At 40.2% G+C, this 26,242-nt stretch overlaps 2 protein-coding genes across 9 annotated transcripts in view; both read right to left on the minus strand.

The window, feature by feature from the left end:
* LOC129771754 (potassium voltage-gated channel subfamily H member 6) overlaps positions 1 to 26,242 on the minus strand; it is a 405,800-nt gene that overhangs the window by 277,244 nt on the left and 102,314 nt on the right. For all 8 annotated transcript variants that reach the window (XM_055775755.1, XM_055775760.1, XM_055775754.1 and 5 more), the window contains exon 3: positions 20,253 to 20,483. In XM_055775755.1, coding sequence (XP_055631730.1) covers positions 20,253 to 20,483 — 231 coding nt within the window. The remainder of the gene's footprint in view (positions 1 to 20,252; positions 20,484 to 26,242) is intronic.
* Positions 3,345 to 6,019, minus strand: LOC129771757 (mucolipin-3-like). Its single transcript, XM_055775767.1, has 2 exons — positions 5,934 to 6,019; positions 3,345 to 5,685 (listed from the first exon to the last, which is right to left on the minus strand). Coding segments are annotated over exons 1-2 (2,082 nt in total). The 5' UTR covers positions 5,935 to 6,019; the 3' UTR covers positions 3,345 to 3,604.

Genomic DNA, 26,242 nt, shown 5'->3' on the forward strand with positions numbered 1-26,242 from the left:
CATTTCCAGAAAAAGCCAAAATATCCAATAGGAAAGCTGATAAATCAATCAAGGACCAGTGTACGCCTAATAAAGGGTGTTCGGATCAAAAAGTGGTCAAACTAAATTGCGTGTAAATCGATTATTTGATTATTTAAAAAAAATCAAAGTATCTTTCTTTTTGAAGTTCAATATGTATAAAAAAAGGAAAAATGCTCAGTTAAGATTCCGGTCGACCTAGTCCAAATTGGCGAGCCTTTCGTTTGACGCCTGCCATCAGATTTTGTACAGTCACCTTATCCACTTTCTTCGCCGCAGAATGCCAGTTTGCTTTGAACTGCTTCTCGCTGCTAACAGTTTTTTGGGCCTTTTTAAGGTTCTGCTTAACTATCGCCCAACATTTTTCGATTGGGCGAAGTTCTGGTGTGTTGGGAGGGTTCTTATCCTTGGGCACAACCTGCATCTTGTTAGCGGCATACCACTCCATGGCCTTTTTTCCATAATGGCAGGATGCCAAATCTGGCCAAAACAGCACAGACAAGTCATGTTTCTCCAGGAAAGGCAGCAAACGCTTTTGAAGACACTCTTTCACGTAAATTTCGGTCCCGGTTGCAACGAAAATGTCGCTTTTCAAGCGAGGTACAGATAGCTTGCCAAACGAGATATTTATTGGTAAACTTTGATAGTTTAATATGCTTGAAAATGTCTGCCACCTTTCCCCTTCCGGTTGCTGTATAATACTCTTGTCCAGGAAGCTGTCTGAAGTCTGCCTTGACGTAGGTTTCGTCGTCCATTACCACGCAAACAAACTTTGTCAACAATGTCGTATACAGCTTCCGAGATCTTGTTTTTGCCGTAAGGTTTTGCTTATCGTTGCGATTTGGAGTCACTACCTTCTTATAAGTCGATAGTCCGGATCGTTTTCTAGCTTCATGCACGGTTGTAGACGTTATTCCCAACTTATTTGCGACATCTCGAACGGAGAGGTTGGGGTTGCGCTTGAAAGCACTAGCCACTCTTCTGTTCGTCACTGCGGCTCCCGGTTTTCGATTTCCCCCAGATCCAGGCTTTCTAGTTGTCGACAAACGTTCCCCGAACACTTTTATTACTTTGGTGACGGTTGATTTGGCCACATTCAACGATTTTGCTATTTCTGCGTGCGTGTAGTTTGGATTTTAACGACGCATGTACAAAATTTTGATTCGTCGCTCAAGTAATCAAGTAATACTGTATAATTGGGAAGGGAGGATGAATTCAAGGAAATAACGAACTAACCAATCCACCAAACCTTAGACAAGATGAGACAATTGGCTTCTTACTCTTCTTCGTCGTACAAAAACGAAGCCATGACATTAAGATGCCAGAGTTGCCAAATATTAGAAAATTTCGGATTTTTTTAATTTCTGTTTTTATGAATCATAACATTTGGTTGGTGCGAATTTCATGATTTTGCATATTTTCAATAAGGCAATCTCAAAAAGGAAAAAGGATAAAATAAGTCTTGTAAATACCCACATCTATAATATAATAATGATATCCATAACAACTCGTCCAAGATTGTCTGGAGAATCTTTTCTCGTTGATTCGCGCAAAACAACGGCGCTCAACTTCATTGTAATTCAGAAACAACTTGAAAATCGTGACTCTTTCGCAATACATGACCGTAGTACCCAATGCTTCGCATACAGCCGATACACAAAAACATCTTGTTGGATTGATGGACTTGCTATCAAAGCAGCGAGAAGAATGTTTAGCCCAGAAATTGATGGACAGTGAAGCAGCATCGACATCATATCGAATTTCAGCTCCATCTAATTTAAGTGATAATGTGGATGACATGAATATTGAATTCGACTATCAGTACACCGTCGATGAAGCGAAAACTTTCCTCGACAGAACAGAACAAAATTCGTAGCTCTTTAGTCAGCGGGAAAGAACATGTCAGCAGTGTAACAATTGGTAGTCAGCAAAACACAACCTGGATAGTATCAACCATCTCTTTTTTCATATTTACGAGCTAGAGCTAACAACTCTCCCATCTGCATAGTGAATGATGAGGCTTTCCATTTCTTCTTAGCAATGGAAATTATATCCCGAAATATGAAATCGCATTAGGGACCTAACGAAGCTAAATTGACAAATGAGTTTTTGCCATTGTGAAAAAACACATACATAAACTTGCATATAATTCCTTCACATTTCCTTTAAACTAAATATCGTAATATTCATTAAATTCACCATTTCCAAATTAATACAAATCCAACGCTATTTATTTTTATTGGCAACACTCAAAAAAATCGGCTTTGATTACAAAATTTATCGAAATCAGCCAATCAGAAATCAGAACGACTGACAGAAATTTGGTCCGTATCTGACAGAATATTGGTCCGTAAATGACCCCCTATTGTCTGATCTTATCTTAGCATCAAACAGAAGCGTCGATATCGTCAGATGATAGTGTCCTGGGGTTGGAGGTAGCAGGGTTCGAAAGGGGAAATTGGAGATTTAGGGACCGTGCAGGCAGAATTATAGAAAAGTAAAATTTCTGATGATATATTTGATTTGTTACAGATGCTCTTGACTGAAGTAAATTCACTTTACAATAATAAATTAAAAAAGAATTAGTGCGAGGGTGTAAGATATGTATGACCAGCAGTTTAGCAACACTGTTACCGACAAGCTACCAACCTCACAGCACAGAAGAAAGGTGAAAAAAGGCTTTCCGTCATTGAAGTATAAGATCGTAACGAGGAAACATTCATGTATTACCGTTATACAATAAATGTACAATTAAACTATAATTAAGTTGTTACTGCCTTCGTTTAGTCACAAACCCTACAATAATTCAAATCGAGGATTCGATACAATTACTATTACTATCACTCCGAGCAAAATCTCGTATTTTGTAAATCGAGATAATCTCATACCGTGCTCGAATTTCATGTGTTGCGATTGCATATATTTAGGCGTTTCCGAAATGATTCCCAAGGGAAAGTATCAGGGACGTAAACCAAAACTAAATAATTCTCTGAAGGTATGCCACAAGCACACCAAACAACTCGAAAAATTCTGAAAACTGCACCGATAGCCATCACTTGCTCGAGGCAATCGAATTGCTCGATATCTATAATAGTAAAATGGAGCTAACGAGCAAAATTCTTATCGCCCCGATTTCTACAATAGGGCCCATTGACACGCACGAGCAGAGTCTAGGATAGGAGGTCTAGGAATTTGAAAAAAATTGCGTAGATATGGATATGATACGATGCAGTTCTGAATGGTAGAAAGTCAACATCCTACCTAAAGCAATGGCCCACATATCCCACTGGAATCGGTGATACTTCATGGAAAAAAAAACAGCAACATCGAACTTAAAATTTATTCATACGCGTTTCGATCCACAATCGTAAATGATACAGAGCAACAGAGCAAAATTTTATATACAATTTGTGATAATTCATTTTCTAAAACTTTATTCAATTCCTTCTTCGAGAAATTTGAGCGGCATAACATAACAACAATATCGTTTATCACTATTTTTGGTTCCAATTATGCCTACGTATTTATTCGGTTAACCAGTGTGTGATATGTTACAATAACGCATAAAACAAGCTTACAACTAGGTCTAGGGCATATAACCTCCGGACGAGGAGATAGACTTTTCCAGCAGAGACGTGTAACCAGTGGGACCACGGTTCGGTTCACGCCAGCAGCAGAAAACTATCCGCTTCAGCGATTCGCCGAAGGTCATACTCTCGATTTCGCCTTCATCATCTCGGAACACTCCGGCCGAGAAATCGTTCGGATCGTACGGACCCACAAACATTCGCAGATCAGACTGGGGGAATCCATCCTTGTAGTATTTTTTTATCGTGTCGTATGCATCCATGATGACCGAGATGAACAACGAGAGGACCACGTAGATGTACAGGCTGGTGAACGAATACAGATAGATCCGACAGAACCACCACAGCATCAGCGATTTCTCCGACATAATGCTGAACGTAGCGAACATATCGTCGCCGTTAATCAGCGAGAACAGGCACTCCGAGGTAGTGGACAGCGATCGGAACTTGATGTGATAGGGACCGAGCACGAGCCAGCCGCAGAAGGTGAAGCCAGCATAGATCAGGAGGGCACAGAGCAGGAAACGCATTATTTTCGGTGCCGCTTTCTTCAGCGTCAATATCACAACGTTGTACGTTTTGAAGAACCCGAGATAGCGCAGAACTCCAAACCAAACCAGCAGGTTTCCGATTCCCAGCAGCAGCGAGCAAACGTTCCAATCGTCTGCGATGAAGTGTTTCTGTTCGATTTCCTCCTTCAGGGCCGAGCCAATGATGAGGAGCACATCGTTCAGCACGATCATAATGTACCACATGTTGATGAACTCGAATTTTCCTTCGGTGGTGAGATCTCGGCCGTATGTTCGGATGAAATAATCACAGGTGATAACGCGCAGTATCTGCGCCCGGAAGATGGCTCGAGCGCACAGGACAAAGGAAATGATGCAAATCAGAATCACCAGAATGTTGAGCACACTTCGAAGTGCGTCTTCGATTCGCGAATTTTTGATGAACTCCACATCGCCGTGGCACACAAGCCGGGTTGGTTCCGCTTCCAGTCGTAGCGTCATCTGGCCATCGTGATCCTGGTTGTTAAACAGTATGAGGATATCAAACCGATAGCAGTCGGGAGCTGTGATCGGACCGGCCGCTTTGAAGTTGACCGTTTTTATTGAAAACTTTAGCTCGGCTTTGACCAGCGCCGAGAAATTGATGTGGATATCTTTCTGATGCAGAAAGTCTCGACTGCCAACGGCCGTCACGTTGCCATCCAAGTCCAGACACAACGAATCGATCTCCGGATTAAACACGTAGCTTTCGTTGAACCCGAAAATGGTGCCATCCTTGTATCGATACAAGCAAAACTGCATCGGAGGCATTGTGTTGTCCTCGTTCGGGTAGGAATACGGTCCTATCGCCTCCGAAAGGTTAGCATATCCATCGATGGCATAATCGATGGTTTCGAAAAAATCATCAATCACGTACACCGAAAGGGGACCCGTATCGGGCGGATAGTTGCTCACTTCCATCGAAATATCCCACCCCCGCAGGAACAGATGGGAGAACGTGATTGTGTTGTCCCAGGTGTAATTTACGTGCATATATCTGGAATGTGCAAATAAACACAGCTGCAAAGTGACCAGCACTATTTTGATGACTTGAACGACGAATTTATACGGAAATCGTCGCTTCGCTTGCCACTTCTCAATTGGGTTCATGAAGAAAAACTGCAGCTTCCGCCGCAGCCGCTCCTCGTTGAGAGCCGCCTGGGAGTTCCCCAACACTGCAGACTCGACGATCCCTTCGTCCGACTCGTTGATATTCATCCTGTGGGGTTCACCAACACCGATCCCAATACTGCTACCACTGCTGCTGCTGCTCCCACCACAAACACTATTGTCAGAACTAATCTTCAATGCAGTTTCATTCGCTAGTTGTGCCCTATTTGTTGTGTGTTTTGCTGACTGACTGCTGTTATCGATTTTCTGGCTCACCACAGGCGCTCCATTGTTCGCCGTTGTTATATCGTGACTGGTTTCCTTCCTCGATGCGGGCTGATTCGAGGGCGATGGTGGCGATGAGTAACTACTCATCTCCAAATCTCGAAATTCGCTGCTGTTGCTCCTGCTGCAGGATCTCACTGCGGTTCGTGTAGAGAGGATGAGTATTCAAGATCGTTTCGGTTATCAGTTTATTGTCTTTGGAGATACCACACACAAATGCCACCTTATGCCATATTGTGAAGTACACACAGGAAGAGTAGAAGAGAGTTTTTGAAACAGGAAAAAATATCACATCACGACGGACGACGTCACACAGATGATACGAAGGAAACAAACACCCTAGGCACACAAGCAGAACGGCGAAGGCAAGCAGGATGTGTAATACTTTTTTTTTTTTATCACGTCGTTGATTTAGCGCAGCGAGTTGTCAAAGGAATGACACAGAAGGAACAAATATCACCACCATGGCGGAGCATTTTTAAACCGAGGTGTAGTCACCCTGAAGACTGTCTCCGCTGGTATGGGTTCTCAATCATGTGACCATGAGTCGGAGCGAGTTCGCAAGAAAATATTTTGACTTGCTTCGCGGGTAGACCACATTGGAACGAAAAAGATAGAGCTAATGCTGTTCATTTCGAAGGGGTTGTTTGCGCGCATGCGTCTACTGATATGTGTTGGTGTCGCTATCTAAACAAAGAGGGAGTGTATGTGTTTGTGAGGTGTCCGTATCGCACAACGGAAACTGCAGGTAAACAAATGCATTTGAGTAATCCCTATATTAGTGCCAGTCATCATCTGCTGTGGACCGTAGAGGTAGGCAGAATTGTTTACCTTTGATAAACGTTTGAGAAACTGACCGTTCACTGAAGTGAACCCATTCTTTTGCTCTTTATTTCAATCAAAATGAAATGTCAACCGGTTTGTTAAACAATATTGGGTGTTAGCTGGAACCCAACATACATAGACAGCTACATCGCAATCCATACACTAGCATTGATATTGTTAGACAATATTTTCCCGATTTGTAAGGATTTTTTAAGCGAGTAATCGGTTTTCCTCATTCTAAATATTAGAATTAAGGAAAAATGTTTATATATACAGTAATTTACATATAATGAGACATGCCGAGGCACCACTCAGTGTCGCATTGAAGGCGATTTTGACCTGTAATTGGACATTGGCGATGAGAGTGGTACAGTGTCGACGTCTGGTGGCGACTTTCAATGTGGGGCCATAATTTGGGCCCAGAACTCGATGTTTACAAAAATGTCCAAATAGAGGTCGAAATGTCCAATTAAACGTGTCGCTTTACAGGTCTACCCAATAAGCAAAATGTCACATTAAATGTAAATTACTGTACTAGTAACAATACAGTTAGGAGTTTGGCTCCTTAAAACTTATGTAATTGAGCCTGTAAAAATAAACGATTTATTAAATAAAATATTTTTTGAGATATTTATGAAATCCAGGTGTTGTTTTTCTTGAAAATTGAAAATTGTTTGTGAGAATGTGCTACTTATACGACAAAAGTGTATATCGACGTGAAACTACGTCTAACCGGAGTACATGGGGGGTAAAATGAGCTTGAGCTTGAGCTTGAGCTTGGGTAGACTGTACAATTCGTAGTTGCTCTCCGTAATTGACCTGAACCAACCAAATTGCACAAAGAACACACAGAATGACGCTTGGGACTAGCAAATCATTCTCGTTGTGCAATTCTCGGTGATTCGAGCTTTGAATGGTCAATAACGACGCTGGTCACGTCCTTACAGTCACCAGGGGAAGGGAAGGAATATTAGTATGATATTCGCCGACCGAAGGCCAGAAGGGTCGCCTCTATAGCGTGGTTCCCTAGCGTTTATCATGGAAGGGATAGTTGTTAGTGGGAATGGTTAAGAACAATCAGGATTCACTGTGGTAAGTGATGTGATTATGTAAACGGAAACTATTGACCATTCGACGAAACGAAAATCCAAAAATCTCATTTGACACTGCCATGTAGATTATCTTTATGTATCCTAAAAAGGGAAAGTTGTAAAATTCATTGGATCATCTATATATTCTACTATTCATCGCACGTATTTTTAATTGAAATTCTGGGAAACCTGAGAAGGTAGCCGATGAAACTTCTCTAAAACACGAAAATTTAAAGAACAATTCACAAAACAAAACTAAAGCCACTGAATTCCAATAATTGACGCAAAAAATATGAGACGTAAATGACAAATTTAAAACATAAAATCCCAATAACAAGTATGTATTTCTCGAGGCATTATTAAAGTGTCTTAGAAATCTTTAGATGCATGTGTACAAAATATTTATATCGTTCAAAGTTCATCCCACTAGCCAACTATAATTCAAACACTGAAAGAAAACAAACACAGCACCACGATAAAAACTTTCCCAAGCTTAGAACCTCGTTAACCCCTTCCCGTATTATTTAATACGTCACACATGAAGTGATTTCACTAGCCTGTTGAGCGTTCTAGCGCCCTATGTTATGCAAGTACCCACGAGTGAGACTCGATGTTGTACGGGAAAGGGTTAATGTACGGCTGGATACAAATCCATGGAGCGTATTTTGTCTGCCATATGGCAACCGAACCCCTGCATTTACATGTATTGTAGTATGTGTATGAGAATGAAAATAATTGAAAACTTAGCTCCAGAACCAACTCATCATGTTGCACTTCCTGCAATTTCTCTTATGGTGGTATTCACTCATATGGTTTCACTACGATACGCACACCAACACGCACCTCGATTAGCACGAAGTAAAACACATATACAGAACTGCACGAACATGCTTCAACCGGTTCGATAAATGATTGCATCAGCGGTCTTCGTCATGAAAAAAAAACTTGAAATTCGGAATCATTTTATGAAATTCCACATGACGACACTACACTATTGCAGGAAAAGACACTTCCTACTTAAGTAGTAGATTTCCTGTAAGTGGAACCACACTTTTTCACCGGAGAACGCTATATTTCCACAGCAAAAACGGAGATACCGAAAACACGTCTGCTCACGACGAATGACCAAGATTCTCTCCGGAGTACATGGGGGGTAAAATGAAAACCTAAACACAGAACAAAAAATGAAAGATTCCAAATGCTTATAACTCGAACATTTCTTACTGGATCGGAAAGATGTTTGCATCAATTGATACGGAATATTTATATGCTTCTATCGCAATAAATAAAATATCTGAACGCCCTATCTGCCTAGTTTTGATTGGCCCGATTTACGGTTTCCCGAACACAGACTTAAAAATCAATGTACCTGAGGGAATCCGCTTAGCAAATATACATGCAAGTAGGGGGTATTTTTGTTCCGACCGAGCTGTGTTTCCCTAACACGGACTTTAAAATCAATGTGCCTGGGGGAATCCGCTTTGCATTTGCATCGAAGTCGGGGTATTTTTGTTCCGACACAGACTTCAAATCCATGGAGCGTGGGGGAATTGGTATTGCAAATGCATGCAAGTCGGGGGCATTTAATAATAGGTAAAAAAATGTGTTTCTCCAACACAAACTTCTGAACCAAGGTGTCTGGGGAAATTGGCATTACAAATTCATGCAGGTCGGGTGTATTTTTCTCCCGTCTGAAATGTATTTCTCTAACACAGGCTTTTAATCTAATGGCGGGTTTACATTAGGGAGATCTATAGCTATAGATGGATTTATTCACGTGAAAATAGGTGTAAACGGGTGAGAATAAATATGATACACTTATTCGAGGTATATATAACTTGAATAAATTCAGCATATGTAAACGCTTGTGAATTTCTCACTGGTGAGAAATCACTAAAGTTGGATGCAGTTCTACTTTAGGTGAATAAATTCACCGAAAATATGAATATATTCATTATAGAAGTTCACGCTAGTGTAAACGGTTGATGCGATTTCTATAAATCTCATTATATTTCTTCACATGAATATATCCCTAGTCTAAACCCACCCTAAGGAGCGTGGAGAAAATGGCATTGCAAATACATGCAAGTCGGGGGCATTTTTATTCCGACCGAAATGTGTTTCCCTAACACATACTTCAAATCCATGGAGCGTGGGGAAATTGGTATTGCAAATACATGCAAGTCGGGGGCATTTTTGTTCCGGCTGAAATGTGTTTCTCCAACACAAACTTCAGAACCAAGGTGCCTGGGGAAATTGGCATTACAAATTCATGCAGATCGGGTGTATTTTTCTTCCGACTGAAATGTGTTTCTCTAAGAGCACCCGCACACTACAGACTTTTTTTTCAGCCGACAGTGTTTGGTCGGATCGGCCTACTGATGCAAAAACCGACCCAACTGAATCGGTGTAATGTGCGCACATGCATACCTCTCCATACTGATTAAGAAGCCGACCGAACTATCGACCTACAAGTCAGTCTGCAGTCTGCGGGTGCTCTAACACAGACTTTAAATCCAAGGAGCGACGGGAAACTGGCATTGCAAATACATGCAATTCGGGGGCATTTTTATTACGGCTGAAATGTGTTTACCTATTACAGACTTCTAAACGAAGGTGTTTGGGGGACTCGGAATTGCAAATTCATGCCAATCGGGGGCATTTTTGTTCCGACTGAAATGTGTTTGACCAACACAGACATCAAAAACAAGATGTCATCATACTAAACGTAAAAGGACTGTCATTTAATTTACTTGTAACGAAGAACATAATCCAGTCTTCCGAAAAACACTTACACATGTCCACGCGATGTGAAAATTCCATGTTTTTGTTTGAATTCGAACATGATTCTCGCTAGTGTTGAGTGTCTATCCCCAACACGAACAATGATACACAAACATAGACATGTGAAAACAAACACGATGTTTATAATTCAAGAACATCATGTACAAACATATCACCCGATGTCGCAGTATTCATTGCTTTCGTTTCGTTTCTTTTCATACACGGAAAAAAATTATTCATCCCAAAACATTTCTTCGTAGAATACTTTTTCACAGAAACGAACTTGAAATTTAGTTCGCATTTCAAAAATTGCACGAACTAAGGCTAGGCGCAAATTGAGAAGCGTATAGCGCTCGTAAGCAAACACGAGACTATCAACACGACTCATACGTGCCACAAACGTAGCGTGGTGGAGCGCATATTGAGTCGCAGTTTGGTGTAAATGTCGTGCCACTCGCATACAATGTCTGATTCACACAGAGTTGTGCGATATATTTATTTACTAACACAACCTTCCGACCGACCGGTACAACCTTACAGTGTCAGACTCACGGCGCTATATGATTGTTCACCAACACAACCAACACAACCAGCATGAGCAGCACGAGAAACTGTGGCTCAGCCACAGCGTCGAGCGAGTCGCGTCTCACGAGCGCTCCTCCATCTCGCGTCATCTGACCAATTTGCGCCTTTCCATCTGTTTTCATTAGCCACAAAGACATGCGCTATATCGCGCCAAGTTACTCGCGCCATACGCGTCTCAATTTGCGCCTAGCCTAAGAGGCTACCCTTAGAAAAATCCTCGGTCGAAAACTACTAAATACATTTGGTAATGCAAAATTAGTAGAATGTACAAATTTTTTGTACGTATTGTCAACAAACCCGCATCCCTACCAGAGATTAGTATATTTTACTCGATAACATTAGTAAGTCATATCTGAAAATTGGTGAGAAAAGCGCGTATTAACCATTTTCATTGTTCCCATAAGGCAATACGGAGGTATAATAAGGATATAATTCTGATACGTGCATTTTCGGCGAGAAAATGTAGCCGATATTGGGCTTCCGAATCATGGTTCTGCTTGACATATGTGTTTATTAGTACGGTCGAAAATGACTATAGATTGGTAGTATTTACCAAAAAATTCGTTATATTTACTAATTATTTCTCTCAGTGTATAAGTTCATGCACCAAAATATATATTTTTATTAAGGCTCATATGGCGTCAGCCTAACGGGGCCGGGAGTTCGATATTTTGACAATGTTTGCTTACAACTATGTTAGTAATATGTAACCGATTACTCGCGGTTGGCTCGAGGTTAGTATTACAAGTGTTCTCATAATTGGGATGTTGCAGTCTACAGTGCTCTGTACGTGTGCCCGACATGGGATACTTCCTATTGGGATGCAGCTGACCATTAATCAGCAACGACCCCCTAGTCTGCACCCCATATCTAGCGTGGTGCGTCTTTTTCGACTCGAGGAATCGAGGATAGAATGATCACTAGCCGGCGCAATCATCAGCTCGTGTAGAGTTGTCATGAGCGGTACAACCTTTGGCTCTTGTTGGATCATCAGTGGACTGCACAATCTTCGGCCCGTGTATTTGTAAAGAGTGTGTGTATGTATTGCCGCGACTAAGTAAAAGTTTATAGATCGTTCATGCACATTTTGCAAGTCTGATTAAATAATCCTTGGTTTCGTTCAAAGAAAACATTCTCTGAATAGAAAGAAGCTTTCTATTTTTTTGCGTGCATGTTGGCAATTAAAGTCTGGGGAGCCGACTGCATAGCGGGCGACGTCGTACAAATGCTGACCAAAAAAAAAATTACCCAAAAATTAGTTTTAGATGCAACCTTCAGCGGCACACAGCAGAACCAGCAGAGAAATTTCAGCGGCTAAAACACACCATTAATTTCTCGATGTTATCACAAACTGAATGAAGGAAAAAACTAAAAGCTACACTTACACTGCACTACATATGCTATGTGTGCATGCGATTGCATCATCCTTTCTTCTCCTCTTCTCCGCTCGTTTTATAGCTCGGGTCGCGATCGTCGCGAACAAGCAGTATTGGCCATTTGTATTCAAAGATCCAGCCAAAATTGTTGCTCCCGTGGTCGAGTGGTTAGCGTCACGCCTAACATGTCACTGCTGAATAATTCAATTTTAGTACTTGTTCAAATAGCTAATAATAGCGAATGTTACATGAATTCAATATATAAATTGATGCGTGCACTAAATAATGATATCAAATGTGAAAAACTCTCATATCAATCGATGTTTATTTTGTTCAGAACAGAAAAAGAGGTTTATTTTATTTGCCCAATATTTTTGATGAAGCACCCATTGTAATGAAAGGAAAGCATTTATTCCATGTCAACATACCAACACACCACGCGTTGAGTGGTGGTGGTGTGGTGTCCGATTCGCTTCTTCTACTCTACGCACTTCCGGTGCTTGGGGTGAAAATGCAAGAGAAACTGTACACCATGTTCGAACATCATGTGAAACATTGGGATTAAACATCGTATGTCCAAACATACCACGAATACAAACATGTCACATTTTCTAACATAGGTACGAAAAAATCATGTTTGTACTCAAACACAAAACTGTGAACAGCAGTGTGGACATGTTTATTCCGGACGCAGTGTTTTTTGTGAAACATGGAAGCCTGACATAATCCATCCAAATGCATGAATTGACCTCACATGGTATTAAACAATCTTTTTACCCACAAAGCAAATATATTGAATTCAATTAAATTCGGAAACTGTTTCATTGAATCAATAATTAAATCAATACAAACAAAGGATTGCTAAGCTAAGGTGGTCCCACGTCAGCCTTGCGGTTATATCATAGATATAACCCACCCATTTTTTATATTGGAACTGAACCTTCACTCCATTGAATATTGTGCATAACTACAGGATGATTAGAATACCTGTAAGAGGTTGTCCACATACCACATGGACCGAAAAGGCACGGTTTTAGATTGCCCCTTCTCCCTTTGTGAACAAGAGTGGACATTGACAATACCCTATATCTTTCTTCCTTGTCCACGTGGACAATCTCCTATTTTTGGTTCAAAAAATCTAGGAAATAATTAATGTCTAGGGTAGGTGTACCAATTATAAAGGGAATGTGTCACCAACTTACAGAAACTCGCGAATAACTACTCTTTTTTAGTTCAAAAGTATATAAAAGTATATTTTTCTAGCAGTTTGAACCCAGTTTTTGAAGATTCCCACTGATATTTTGATGATTAATCGACTAAATTCAATAAAATACTTGTTTGAAAATGTTACTGTCATGTACCTATTATGGTAGTAGTGTTCCTGGAGTTTCGCCATAAGTGTACCTATCATGGTAATAGCCGGTGTAACATGAAAGAAATGTTAATAGGATTCAAATAATACTGCAATAATAATTTTTAAATGAAAATCCTCTAAATCTTATTCCTTGTATGCAATACTCTGTCGTTAATTCTACACTCGACAAAAAAAATTAATGGTTGAAATTTTAAAGTGATTTTAGAAATGTTGGAACTTCGTGAAAACCTGACGCATTAAAATGGGATATACGTCATTTTGAAGCTTCAAATTCTAAGTTTCGTTGCTATCTTGTTGTGTGTAGGTGTAGTGATTAATAATATTGGAAAGAAAAAAATATAGTAGGTTGATAGCGTGGATAGCGTCAGTTCAATGCATTGCATTACTAATACCCTAGCGAAAATATTTCTCTCCTGCTATCTCCCCTTCTTGTTTATATGTATCATTAAGACTGCGCAAATTGCAACGGCAATCAATCGTCAATCATAGTATAAAAAGTCAAAGGAGGGTTGTGTCCGAGACACGACCGCATATTTGACGTAGGATTCCGTTAGGCTTTCTGTTGATTTTGGATGTTTGAATGATTACATCGTTAAACTCTTTGACTATGATTTGAGCCATTTTTTTGGTTGTTGGGTATTGTTTGTTCACTCCACCAGAGTTTACCGAGTGATGATGACAGAAGGATGGTAAACAGTCGTTGAATGGTGCGCATCAGATAAAAGACACAGAAGTGGAACGAGATATGATAAAAACCGCCTTCTGTGATTTTGGACGAGATGCCTCCTGTGTTATGTATGGATGAAATGAAGAAAAAAACTCACCAATGTGAAAATTAACACAACAAAACAGACAGCTTAAACCAAACGACCCGTTCTCGAGCGGGAACATACCTTGGTTTTTATTTATGAAAATTGAAATAAATCGTTTCATATATCAATCATTTTTAACTGCTACCATATACAATTTTACACTTACACTTGTGCTAAAACGATCGGTCATTGATATGAAATTTCACGAAGCAACCCACATTTAGTTTCCAAATTTTAATTTTATTTGCTAGAATTAATCGTAATACACACCTTACTTGCAATATAAAAATACCCCCGACTTGCATATATTTGCAATGTCGATTTCCCTCGGGCACCTTGGTTTTGATGTCTCTGGTAGGGAATACTTTTCGGCAGGAACGAAAACTCCTCCTACTTTCATGTATTTGCAATGCCGATTTCCCCCAGGCAGCTTAGTTTTGATGTCTCTGTTAGGGACCCGCCGCATGTGTCGTCAATTTCGACCAATCAGAAGTGGGTGTTTCCGTTAGGATAGGGGTTGAGATTTTTCAATTGTTCGATAGTCAGTTTCATAAAATATATTATTTTCTTCAATATAAAAAATTGTTACGGAGTGCCGAAATCGATTGACGCAAAAATTTCATCAATCCATCATGAAATGACTGAGCAATAAGCGTTTGAAATTGGACAATTTTCACGATGTGCTCGATTTTAGATTTTCAATTTGTACCTCAATATGTTCCCGAAAGACGTAATCCTACGTCAAAAATAGGCGATTGTTGCATCGCGACAGGGCCAATGCACACGGGAGCAGATACAAATGGGGTTTTAACGAAGATGTTCTATTCTTACGTACGGGTTATGAAGCACGCACGTACGCACACAAATATCCATATATCGATGGCTTGAAGCAACTAAAAATACACACACACACACTTATATCCGCTTTGCGCTCTTCTTAACAGAAGCCCTTTCTATTTCCGGTCTCGATTAGCTTAGCCTTCATCCTTGGTGGAGATAGTTTTGCTACTGTCATGCGAAACCAAATGACACACAAAATTCCAGTACACTCATACCTCGCTATACGGCCGCTCTTCATACGGCATTTTGCTTTAACGACCCTCTTCAATTAAGGCATGTTTTCGATTTACGGTCTAAAATGTTTCGCTATAACGGCCAAAAAGCTATTTTCGACGCCGATATACAACTGATTCTTTATACGGCTTTTGGCTTTGCGGCCAATTTCCGTGGAACGTATCTGGGCCGTAAAGCGAGGTATGAGTGTACAATTATTTTCTTGGTGAGCTGATGATATCCTAGTTTAATGATTCCCCATTTAATTATGTTCTTCTGAACCTTAATGGAATGGCATCAGTTTGATGTAATGATTGCAATGTCAGAGACATCAGCGAGTGAGAAATTTGGTCGCGTCCACAGCTCAATCCGATACGAAGACAATGATGATACAAAGCAAGGAAGAACAAGCGATATTCATTGCTTTGAACACAGAATGATACTGTAAGTTTGCCTTTCTTCCTTACTTGAGACTTTAAACTTCTTCAGTTTATTCGTCTCTAACCTTTAAAAAGGCCCTTGGAAAACTTTACTTTATCCACCATATTACTCCTCCACCCCCATTGCCTTGAAAAAGGCATTCGATCCCTCGCCGCCCAGCTCGCCCAGTAACGATGTTGTTCAGTCGATTTCTTCACGAAGAATGAAAGTTTGCCTCAGCGAGATCCACTGTTTTTACTCTAGGCAAATATTCCCCTCCGTTCTTCTTCTCCTTTTCCTTCGTTTATGGAGACTTTACATCTTACGATTTCCCCTTCGTTGTTCGTCGATAAGTTGTTCGTTATTGACAGCTGCTTGGTTTAAATCGGTGTGTTGGGGAAACCGTAAATCAGGCCAATCAAAACGAGGCAGTTAGGGCGTTTAGATATCGCTTAACATTTTACAGTTATTCAATTTTTTATTTAATAAAAAATAACATTTTATTAGTTGCGACAGAAGCGTATAAATATTCCCTATCAATTGATGCAAACATTTTTCCAATCCAGTAAGAAATTTTCGAGTTATAAGCATTCGGAATCTTTTATTTTTTTCTGCATGTTCTGTGTTTAGGTTTTCATTTTACCCCCCATATACTCCGGTTAGACGTATTCCCACGTCAAAAAAATCAATTTATTCTATATTTATTTTGTAGATTAACACAGTATTTTATCAACCAAGTCAATAGTGAATGTAATTAACCTTATCAATCAGCATTTATTTGATTCGAAGAACGTTCCTATAGGTCATTTCACTACGGGAAAATGTTTTGATAGAATGAAAAAAATCCATTTTTCTAATGAAGAATTTTTCAATAGTGCAACTCTTTCGGAAATTAATTCTAAGTAGAACTTATAATTGTATTAAATTGTTAAATTGTATTCCTTTCGCTTCGTCCACTACGATAGGCTGGATACCGGATAGTTACCGAATACCCGTTTCATCTCTAGATTAGACTGTTGTTCAGTCCTTCCCGGTTGGAAAATAACTGCCTGCTCCTCGTTGATAGTTTTCTCTACTAGCTGACAGGAGAATTTAAAAGGTGTGAGGGTTGTGATGCAGTTTTTATTTCTCTTCAGGAACTAGACAGTGGATAGTAACCCATTAACCTATGTTTTTAATCTTAACAGAGTGGACCACACAAATATACTTCGGTCGGTCACGCATAGTGCTATTTCACTATACTGCTGAACGTTCAAAAGCGCCCTATGATATGCAATTGTGTAGCGTGAAAACGTGAAGTTTTTGTATTGCGATTGTAGGAACATACCAGAGCTGCAAGGTTTATTTATTTATCTATGTTTATTCGCCAACAGGTTCGAAGTCCCAATGGTAGTCTGGGTATATAAATTTGCTTTACGTAAATAATCTATAAAATATATAAAAAAATTGCATTGCCTAAGGAAGTTGTCCAAAGTCAAGGTCTAAAAAATATTTAAAATTTACGCTTGATACAAACACGAAACAAGTTAAAGTCAAACATAGAGACTACACGGTTGAAAATGCGCAGCAGACCTGTAACAGCACCGTAAGCACTATAAATCGTTCGCTGGATGGGAAACCAAAGAAGCGCAGTATTCCGAAGTTGCCTTGCTAGAAGATTGGTCCTTTGGAGAATTGCAGGACAGTCGATTCTTGAAGTTAAAACGTCAGCTATCACCATGGTTCGGGCAGTGTTCCTACGCACTTCCAGAGTGTCTAAGTTGATAAGCTGACAGTGGCTTTCATAGTTGGGTAGAATATGCAGATTTCGCCACGGTAGTAAACGTAGAGCGAAGCGAATAAACCGTAGTTGCACGTTTTCGATGCGGTACACACTTTTCTGGTAGTACGGGTTCCAGACGGCAGAGCAATACTCCAATATGGAACGAAAGAGGCCACAGTAAATAGCCTTCAGACAGTAAATGTCTGTGAATGCTTTCGTCGTTCGAAGAATAAAGCTTAATTGTCTCGATGCCTTGTTAACGATATATGTGATGTGATCCTTGTGTGTGAGCTTTGCATCCAGAAGCACACCCAGCTCGTTAACGCACTACACCTCCAAGCAACAAAAGAGTTCAGTTGCCTTTGGAGGAACATGGCGATGAAACATGTCGATCGATCTGATGTGGCTAAAGATTTTCAAGTCATCTGCGTAAAGTAATCGTGGACCCTTTAGTAAATTTTTGCAATCGTTGAAGTGACATAAAAAAACAAGCGGACAAGACTGCCCTGTGGTATACCAGAAAACGATGCACATAGATGGTAGAACTACGAGTTCAAACATCTTTGACGTGGTGCATAGGCTGGAAATTCCCTGTAGATGTCAATGTTCGATTTGCCTCCTTTCTTATGTACCGTGAATATATACGCAGTTTTCCAAAGGATATGGAATTTGCCACTAAACAACGATAGGCCGAACAAGTGACGGAGGGGGGCGAGCAGCGGTTCGGCCCACTTTTTTAATACGAATGAAGGTATCCCATCGGGACCCACTGACATTGATGACTTTAATTTGGTCACAGCCTTGAGAATACACTCATCGTTAACGTGAATTCGGCTCAACATAACCTCATTAACCGGAACATTTCCGGCGGCTGTCGATACCTCTTCGGGTGATAGCGTGGCATTATCGAACATTCCCGAGAATTTGAGTGCGAAAAGTCGTCGAATATCTTCTGTGTCCGTCGCGACTACTGAACTGTTTTGCCCGTCTCTAGTGTTCATGCGTAGAGAATAGAGCTTGTCATCTGGAGGCGAATGAACTGCAAAGTTTAAAGCCTCTTAAAAACAAAGAAACATGAAACATAGAGCTTGTCACTCAGAATGCATTCAATGCGTGCTATTAGGCATAGAAATTTCAGCTTAGTACTAATAAAAATGACGCAAGTAATACTATGTTGAGACGGCGAAGTTCCTCTAGAAACGTTGGTGCCATTCAAGAAGTAGAAGAAGAAAAGGCTAAGTTCCACCTCAGAAAATGAAGCACTTGCATCCTGAGTCGGATGTGAATATGCTTAGATTCAGAGTACACTATGGGGCTGATTCTCGAATATACTGCAAGGTGAAAACGAAATGCACACCATTGAACTACTTTCCACGAGTTAGTGAGGCGTCATAGATAATAGTGGGATTTCAGGCAGAATGAGTTCTATTCAAATAAAAATGATCAATGAAAATTAACTTCTCCGTTTCAAATTAGTGTTCAATGTGAATGGAAAACTACGTTTTCTTCATGTGGTAAAATAATCTCATACAAACATTTCATCTGAAGATAATTTGTTCTTATAATGATAAGTTTTAGTGGAAAATTTTTTTCGTATCCAGATGTCACGGATACACATAATTTCGTTTTCACCGTGAATTAGGCCCTATGTATCTGAAATATTGGTCGATTTGTTTTCTTAATTACCCTACGAGAAAATAACCGGCAGCATCTTCCGTTCCTCATTTTCCTCAGTATTACTACAGCAAAATACATTTTTTTCAAACAATAATTTGTTTCGCATTGCTACATTTGTGATTCTGAACTTGTTACTTGAACCTGGCCTGAACCAAACCAGACCTGTGACATCCAATGAAATGATATGGAAATTATGCAGAGAATATTATTCATACTAATAATATACATAACATGATGGTATACAATCAATGGATTAGTTGAGTATTCGAAATTTTATTCGTTAAACGTATTCTTGTTATACATGAAAATATATTTTATATAATTTTTTTTCATTACAATACTTTTCCTCCAATGGGATTACGTCGATATAATGTTGAGAGCGATACTAATACTTAAAGATTGCACCTAAACGTTTCTTTCAGTGCCGTAAGCGGCATTACGTTGTAGAGTAAGCGACATCTAGGTGTAAATGTGCCAACCCACAATATATCTCATCAAATCCACTCATAGGTGGCGTCTTCTTCCAGGTGATTAGGGGATGTAATTTTGGAATCATTGGATGATAGTTTTCGTGTTGAGTTTCGATCGAATCTCAATTTTTTTCGCAATAATCTGAATAATTGATTCCGTGTACAGACGGCATCAACGATTGGCTCTATGCCAAGTTCGCAATGACCAACATTTGGCACGAACACTAGAAAATTTATAAGCCCACGTTTGCTTGTTCACAGAAATTATGAGGCTCTTATATTCCGCGATGATACACTGAAAACTTGGCAATAGTAGAGTTTTCGCGGTGTATTTATCGTTTCCTCTCATTCATCCTGGTCAAACGAAGTAGAAGAAATTTGATTACACTCGGACACTAAGAGCACCAGTGTCATCACAATCGAGCAATTTGAAAAAAAAAAAAGGAAAATATATTATTCACTGGCCACACTCACCATCCTTCCGGTAGTACAGTATCTCGAAGTGCTTCTCCTCGCCCTTCCTGAGCGCTTCCTTGATCGACTGGACGACCGTGTGGGAGGTCATCTGTCCCTGCAGGAATTCGGTGCACGCCGATCGTTGCATCACCTCCGCCCGCGTGAAACCGGTCATCTTGCAAAATCCATCCGAGCAGAAGATGATGTGACACGATTCCGGCTGTGCATTGGCCACTAGAAAGCTACGATCTGTGAAATGCATTACAATGAAAAAAAAGGCGTATGAAAAGGGGTGTTAAGTATTCATCAGATTGCTGCCGCCCATTGTTTGCCGTAATCGCTGAATGGATTGGTGGGGGTGGTTTGGTGTGGTTAGTATGATATGAATGGACATGTTTTTACGTCCAGTTGAGGGGTTATTCTAGACGATTATTGATTGCGTTGAGGCTTGATGATAATTAAATTGAATTGTCTCCTAGACTTATTGTATGCTGACAGATTTTTTGTACCCAATAGATTACGAGTAACTGTTTGACAATTATTGTAAATGTTAATTTTACATTTGTGATGCAACCAAAGTTTAGCTCGCACAAGCGTGGGAACATGTATTTCTGTCCAGTAACTTAAAAGGTCAGTATCGGAAGAATAACCGTAAGTTTTAATTCAACTGTGACATTGACATCGCAGCAGAAAACAAGTGCAACAGAAACAATCTCTCAGAAAAAGTGTAGTAGGTTAGAAATATTGTGGCGGGGGAAAAACATCATGCTTATTAATGCGTATTAATGCCTCACAGCGTAATTTCTATTATAAATTATTTTTTTCGTTTTTCTTTTTTTAAATTTGTTCTGAGGTCAATATAATGAGGACGGAGTCCCCATTTCACGAGGATAAGGACCCGAGGTGGCCCAAGCCGCCAAGATGACTGGATCCGAATCGGAAGCGGCGGTCTCTCGCAAGGAAACCTGTGTTCCACTGACCGCTCAGTTAGTTTGAAACATAGGATACGATCCTTTAATAAGGTCGTTTGCCTGGTGCATAACGTTTGTCTGGTTAATAATTGTTTTAAAATATATCATTAACTGTAATACAAAACTATTGCGCCATGATCTTCCACAATTATGGGTATTTTGGTTTGGACATTTAGCGCACAAAATCATAACTCGTATACTCGCGCACTGTATCACAGACCGTCTTAAATCTATGATGCATTTCGCCCTTCGAAGGAGTGACACCCACGACCATGATAGTTTTATCATATTGTTTCGAAAAAAAAAACTTTCGAGATTTTGAATACGTCACCCGTCTGTGATTCTTTTTTGTTTGTTTTATACTCGAAAGTTCATTCGTCTTTGTTTAATGATTGATGGATTTATTTCGAGAAGAATTCTCGCGTAACTTTTGAAAAGGTCCAATGTAACATTTTCGCCAACTCGAGAAAAACGTAGTTGAAGACCCGAACATTATTTCGCGAATTGTCCTAAAAGCTATCAATCTTTATCACTGTTTTCACCACTAGCTGTCAAGAATAACTCCGTAAAACCAATCGTAACTATTGTTCCGTGATTTGAGATTAAGGTTGAAGCCTCGGAGCGAAAAATGTTACATTGGACGTTTTGACTGCCCTCGTTTGCACATTGGACATATTACGTTGCACTATAAAAAATTGAAACTAACTAATAAACAACAATCCAAATATCAGCATTTCGTTCTAAAGACTGATTATTATTGTTATTACTCGTTGAATTGCACTGAAATCGATAACAACACCTGTAAGAAACAAATTCCAAAACGACCGAAGTACGACTGCGAGTTGTATTGACTGCTTTGTTACTTCGGACGTTTCGGCCGTCGGAGGAAAGTGGCGTCCGAAGTAACAGCCGGGTGCTTAAAATTCGAATCTGTACATTGGATATTTTTTGTATCGGCAACAAAAAGATGAAGAAGATAGATACGTGAACGATCGTTTTTGTAATACATTCAATGATTGAAAACTAATAGCGTGCATCCATTAACTCGATTTGTTTACATTTGTTACATAGGACCTTTTCAAAAATTACGCGAGAATTTTACTATAGAAAAATTCATATAAAAGAATCTTTCTTATTTATTTTTGTGTTTTGGATAGATAAAAAGGCTCATAATTTGAGTAATTTCATGAAGCGTCGTTCACAAATTTTCGATGAATGTCAGATGAATTGGAGGAGTTGAGTTGAGTTGAGGTCATAGGATAAGCAAGCTAGGCGGAAGACCTCTCGGATCCGGGCTAACAATGGAAGACGTGAATAGGGTGGGAATGGTAGAGTGCAATGATAGTTTTCATTGGGAATTACAAGTGTGGTCAGAATTGTCTTAAAAAGTGACCGAAATTTTCGAAGCAATTCAAACTCGACACATGTTATCAGCATCTGAGCTGAAAACATCGAAAACCAAACTGGCAAATTTCTAAGACGAAGTTCCGAAAAGCGAGTATTTACTAGAAATATTGGGCCTGATTCTCGAATACACTTCACGGTGGAAACGAAATAAACGGCACGCCATTGAACTACGTTTTAAGAGTTAGTGAGTTAATGAGCACTTTTCAAATGAAAAATCATTAATGAAAATTAACTTCTTCGTATCAAACTGATATTCAATGTGAGTGGAAAACTTTGTTTTCTTCATGTGATATAATAATCTCACACAAAAATTTCATCTGAAGATAATTTGATATTATAATGATAAATTTAGTGGGAAACTAATCTCGCATCCAGATGTCGACACCGTACCGTTGTCATCGCGAATGCGTTTCATTCCGTTTCCACCGTGAAGTGTATTCGTAGTGTATTCGAGAATCAGGCCCATTAAGATTCCGGTAGACATTTGGAAGCCGCTGAAATGAACCTGGACGATGTCAATCATTGGACTATCGTTTTGTCTCATACAGTGGTAGACATTCGTTTAGCCGCACCCTATTTTTTCTCAATATTTTTTAAAATAAGTCAATTATTTGTACAGTTTTGTTCATAAAAGTCTATTATTGTTTATTTTCATCGAATTCATTCTAAAAAAAGTATAAATTCACTTTTTGTTTTCTAAGTAATTGAAATATGTGGAATCAGGGTGGACATTAGCCGCATCCTAGAATTTCAATAAAAGAACATTTGTGCGGCAAATTTCGAGTCCAATCGGTAGCTAATATTTAGTATGTCCACCTCCATTTCGGATCACTTTGAAAACTCGTTTTAGCATCGAGTCAGACAGCTTTTAAAGTGTTGCCATATTGATTATAGCCCAACACTCCTGAATTACTGCCTTGAGGCTGGAAATGTTGTCAAACTGTCATCCGTTTGCATAGACCATCTCGGCCAAGATTCTCTATGGGATTGCAATCGACTGCAAGCAGGTCATTCAAGAAGCGGAATGTCCTTCTCAGCAAACCATGTCTTCGATTGCTTGGAAACGTGGATCTATGCATTATCCTGCTGAAAAAACGATATCCTCGGTAGCATTATTCTCAATATGCCCAATCAAAATGTCCTCCAGTAATTGAAGATACTTTTCGGAGCTCATTCAGGTGAAAATGAAACAAATGGGAAGTTTGCTGTGACAGGAAACGGCTCCCCACACTGTCAAACTTCCGCCCCCAAAGTTTCGCTTCGATCTCACGACATTCCGTCGACTTAAATTGTACCAATTGAACTTTTTTCGCCGGAAAATACAACATTTCTCCATTCTAGTTTCCATTCCATGTATTGCCCGGCGAAAATGAGATGGTTCTGCTTATGGGTGGCGGTCAGTTTCGGCTTCCCTTGAGGTTTCTTCCACATTATGTTTGGTGACTCATTCAAGATGAGCGCAATATACCTCTTCGTTACTGGAACAACCGATTCTGCCTTAATGTATGAGCAGGACATCGTTTCTTGGTTGCTTCGTGTCTTATTCGACCTTTAAGACGCAAAGTAACTTTGGTGTTCCCATTTGTTGGTCGTTATATCCCATATTTCAGGCACTATTTAAAGAAATTCCGTACCACTTTCTCAGATCGACCAATTTTTGTTACGATCGAGCGATTAGAAAACGTTTGTTCACTGAATATCTTTATTATTTTCCGCCCCTCTTCCGTCAATAGAATACCTTTCGCCATTCCTTTAAATTCTACGTAGATCACTAATCTGACCAACTTCTTACGTTGCCCATCTAATATTTATCTTGTAAAAGAACATTCCTTGTTGTTTTGTAAGTGTTTCAAGTTTTTTCCAAGTGCGGCTTGTAGAGACGTAATAGTTTGAGCAATTCACCATACCTTGCAAATAGTAAACATTGCACTAAGAGATATCATACCTTCCCATATCAATGTATATTGACCTATGAAAAAGCAATCCAAAAAAATAAAAAAAAAACGTATTAAATTGCAGTCCGAGTATTTTTCGCGTTTTTAATCGAAACATCGTATAATGTTGACTGTTCCTATCCCGGGATCGATTGTTAAGTAACTACAGGTTATGGACCCGCACGACATGGCCGAAGAAAGCGTCGAAAGAATTGGAATCCGGCAGTTTGCAGGAGCTGGCTATGCGGAATGGAGTTATCGAATGGAGGTTATGCTCGACGAAAAAGGTTTGCTGGAACATGTGAAGGGGGAACAGCCGGAGGAGCCGGAGGATGAATGGAAACGGGATGACAAGAAGGCAAAAGGCTTGGTCATACGGTGTATCCATGACGATCTTCTCGACATGACTCGTGACTGTACCACGACCTTCGATGTGTGGAAGGTCTTGAAGGACACATTCAACCGGTCGAGTGTAGCCAAACGTTTGTTGTTGGAAATGGAGCTACATAACCTCAAACTTCGTGAAGATGAAAAACTGCAAACATTCTTCATGCGTTTCGAAAAAATCATCCGGGAGCTGCGCGACGTTGGGAAAGAGTTCGATGAAATTGATAAGGTGGTGCGATTGTTGATGTTGTTGCCGGAAAAGTTTCGACCGGTCATTGCTGCGTTGCAAACTATGGACGAAGAAGCTTTGACTTTGACGAAGGCAAAATCTATTTTCTTGGAGGAGGAACTCCGTATGAGCGCTGCTAGTTGTTCGATATCGGAAGATGCATCGTCGCAGGCGACTTCATCAGCTATGAGCCTACAAGGACGAAAGCAGAAAGTGGTAAGACAGAAACGCAAGTGCTTCATCTGTGAATCTGAACAGCATCTGATGGCAAATTGTCCGCAAAAAGCGAGTACCGGCACAGACGGCAGAGCAGCAGTTGTCAAAAGCGAGGATAGAGCATTTGCCATGGCAGTCCACAGTTCCAGCTTCTCGCAGGTGAGCGAAACTTGGTTCATTCTCGATTCAGGGTGTTCTGAACACCTCGTTAACGATGTAACGCTGTTTTTCGGTGTGGCGGAGTTGACGTCACCGTTTCAGATCGCCATCGCTATGGATGGTGTAAAGATGTGTGGCACCATGGGTGGCCACATAGTGGGATGCATAGCGGATGGAGAGGAGGAAGTAAAGGTGACTCTTCATGACGTGATTTATGTTCCGGAATGCAGGGATAACTTGTTGTCGGTGCAAAAACTGATAGAACGTGGCAACAAAGTCGTCTTTGACAGGCAGGGCGCTAGTATTTCGAAAAACGGAGTGGTGTTTGCTCGAGCTGTTGTGAAGAACGGCATCTACTGGTTGAGGATTAAAGCACAGCGGCGATTATCAGCGCAAGCAGCAGTGGCCGAAGTGAACGTCAATTCCATATGGCATCGTCGTCTAGGACATCTCAACAGGGAGAGTGTCTGCTCACTTGTTCGACACGGCATGGTCACTGGTGTAGAAGACAAGTTGTCTGAAAAGTTGGATTTTTGTGAGGATTGTGCCCGCGCAAAGCAGACGAGAGCACACATCGGTGGTACACGAACCAGAGCCACAAAACCGCTTGAGCTAGTACACAGTGACGTGTGCGGTCCAATCACGCCCACCACCTATGATGGGTATAAATACTATATAACGTTTACCGACGACTGGACGCACATG

The sequence above is a fragment of the Toxorhynchites rutilus genome, chromosome 2, assembly GCF_029784135.1.
Source record: "Toxorhynchites rutilus septentrionalis strain SRP chromosome 2, ASM2978413v1, whole genome shotgun sequence".
Lineage (NCBI taxonomy): Eukaryota > Metazoa > Arthropoda > Insecta > Diptera > Culicidae > Toxorhynchites > Toxorhynchites rutilus.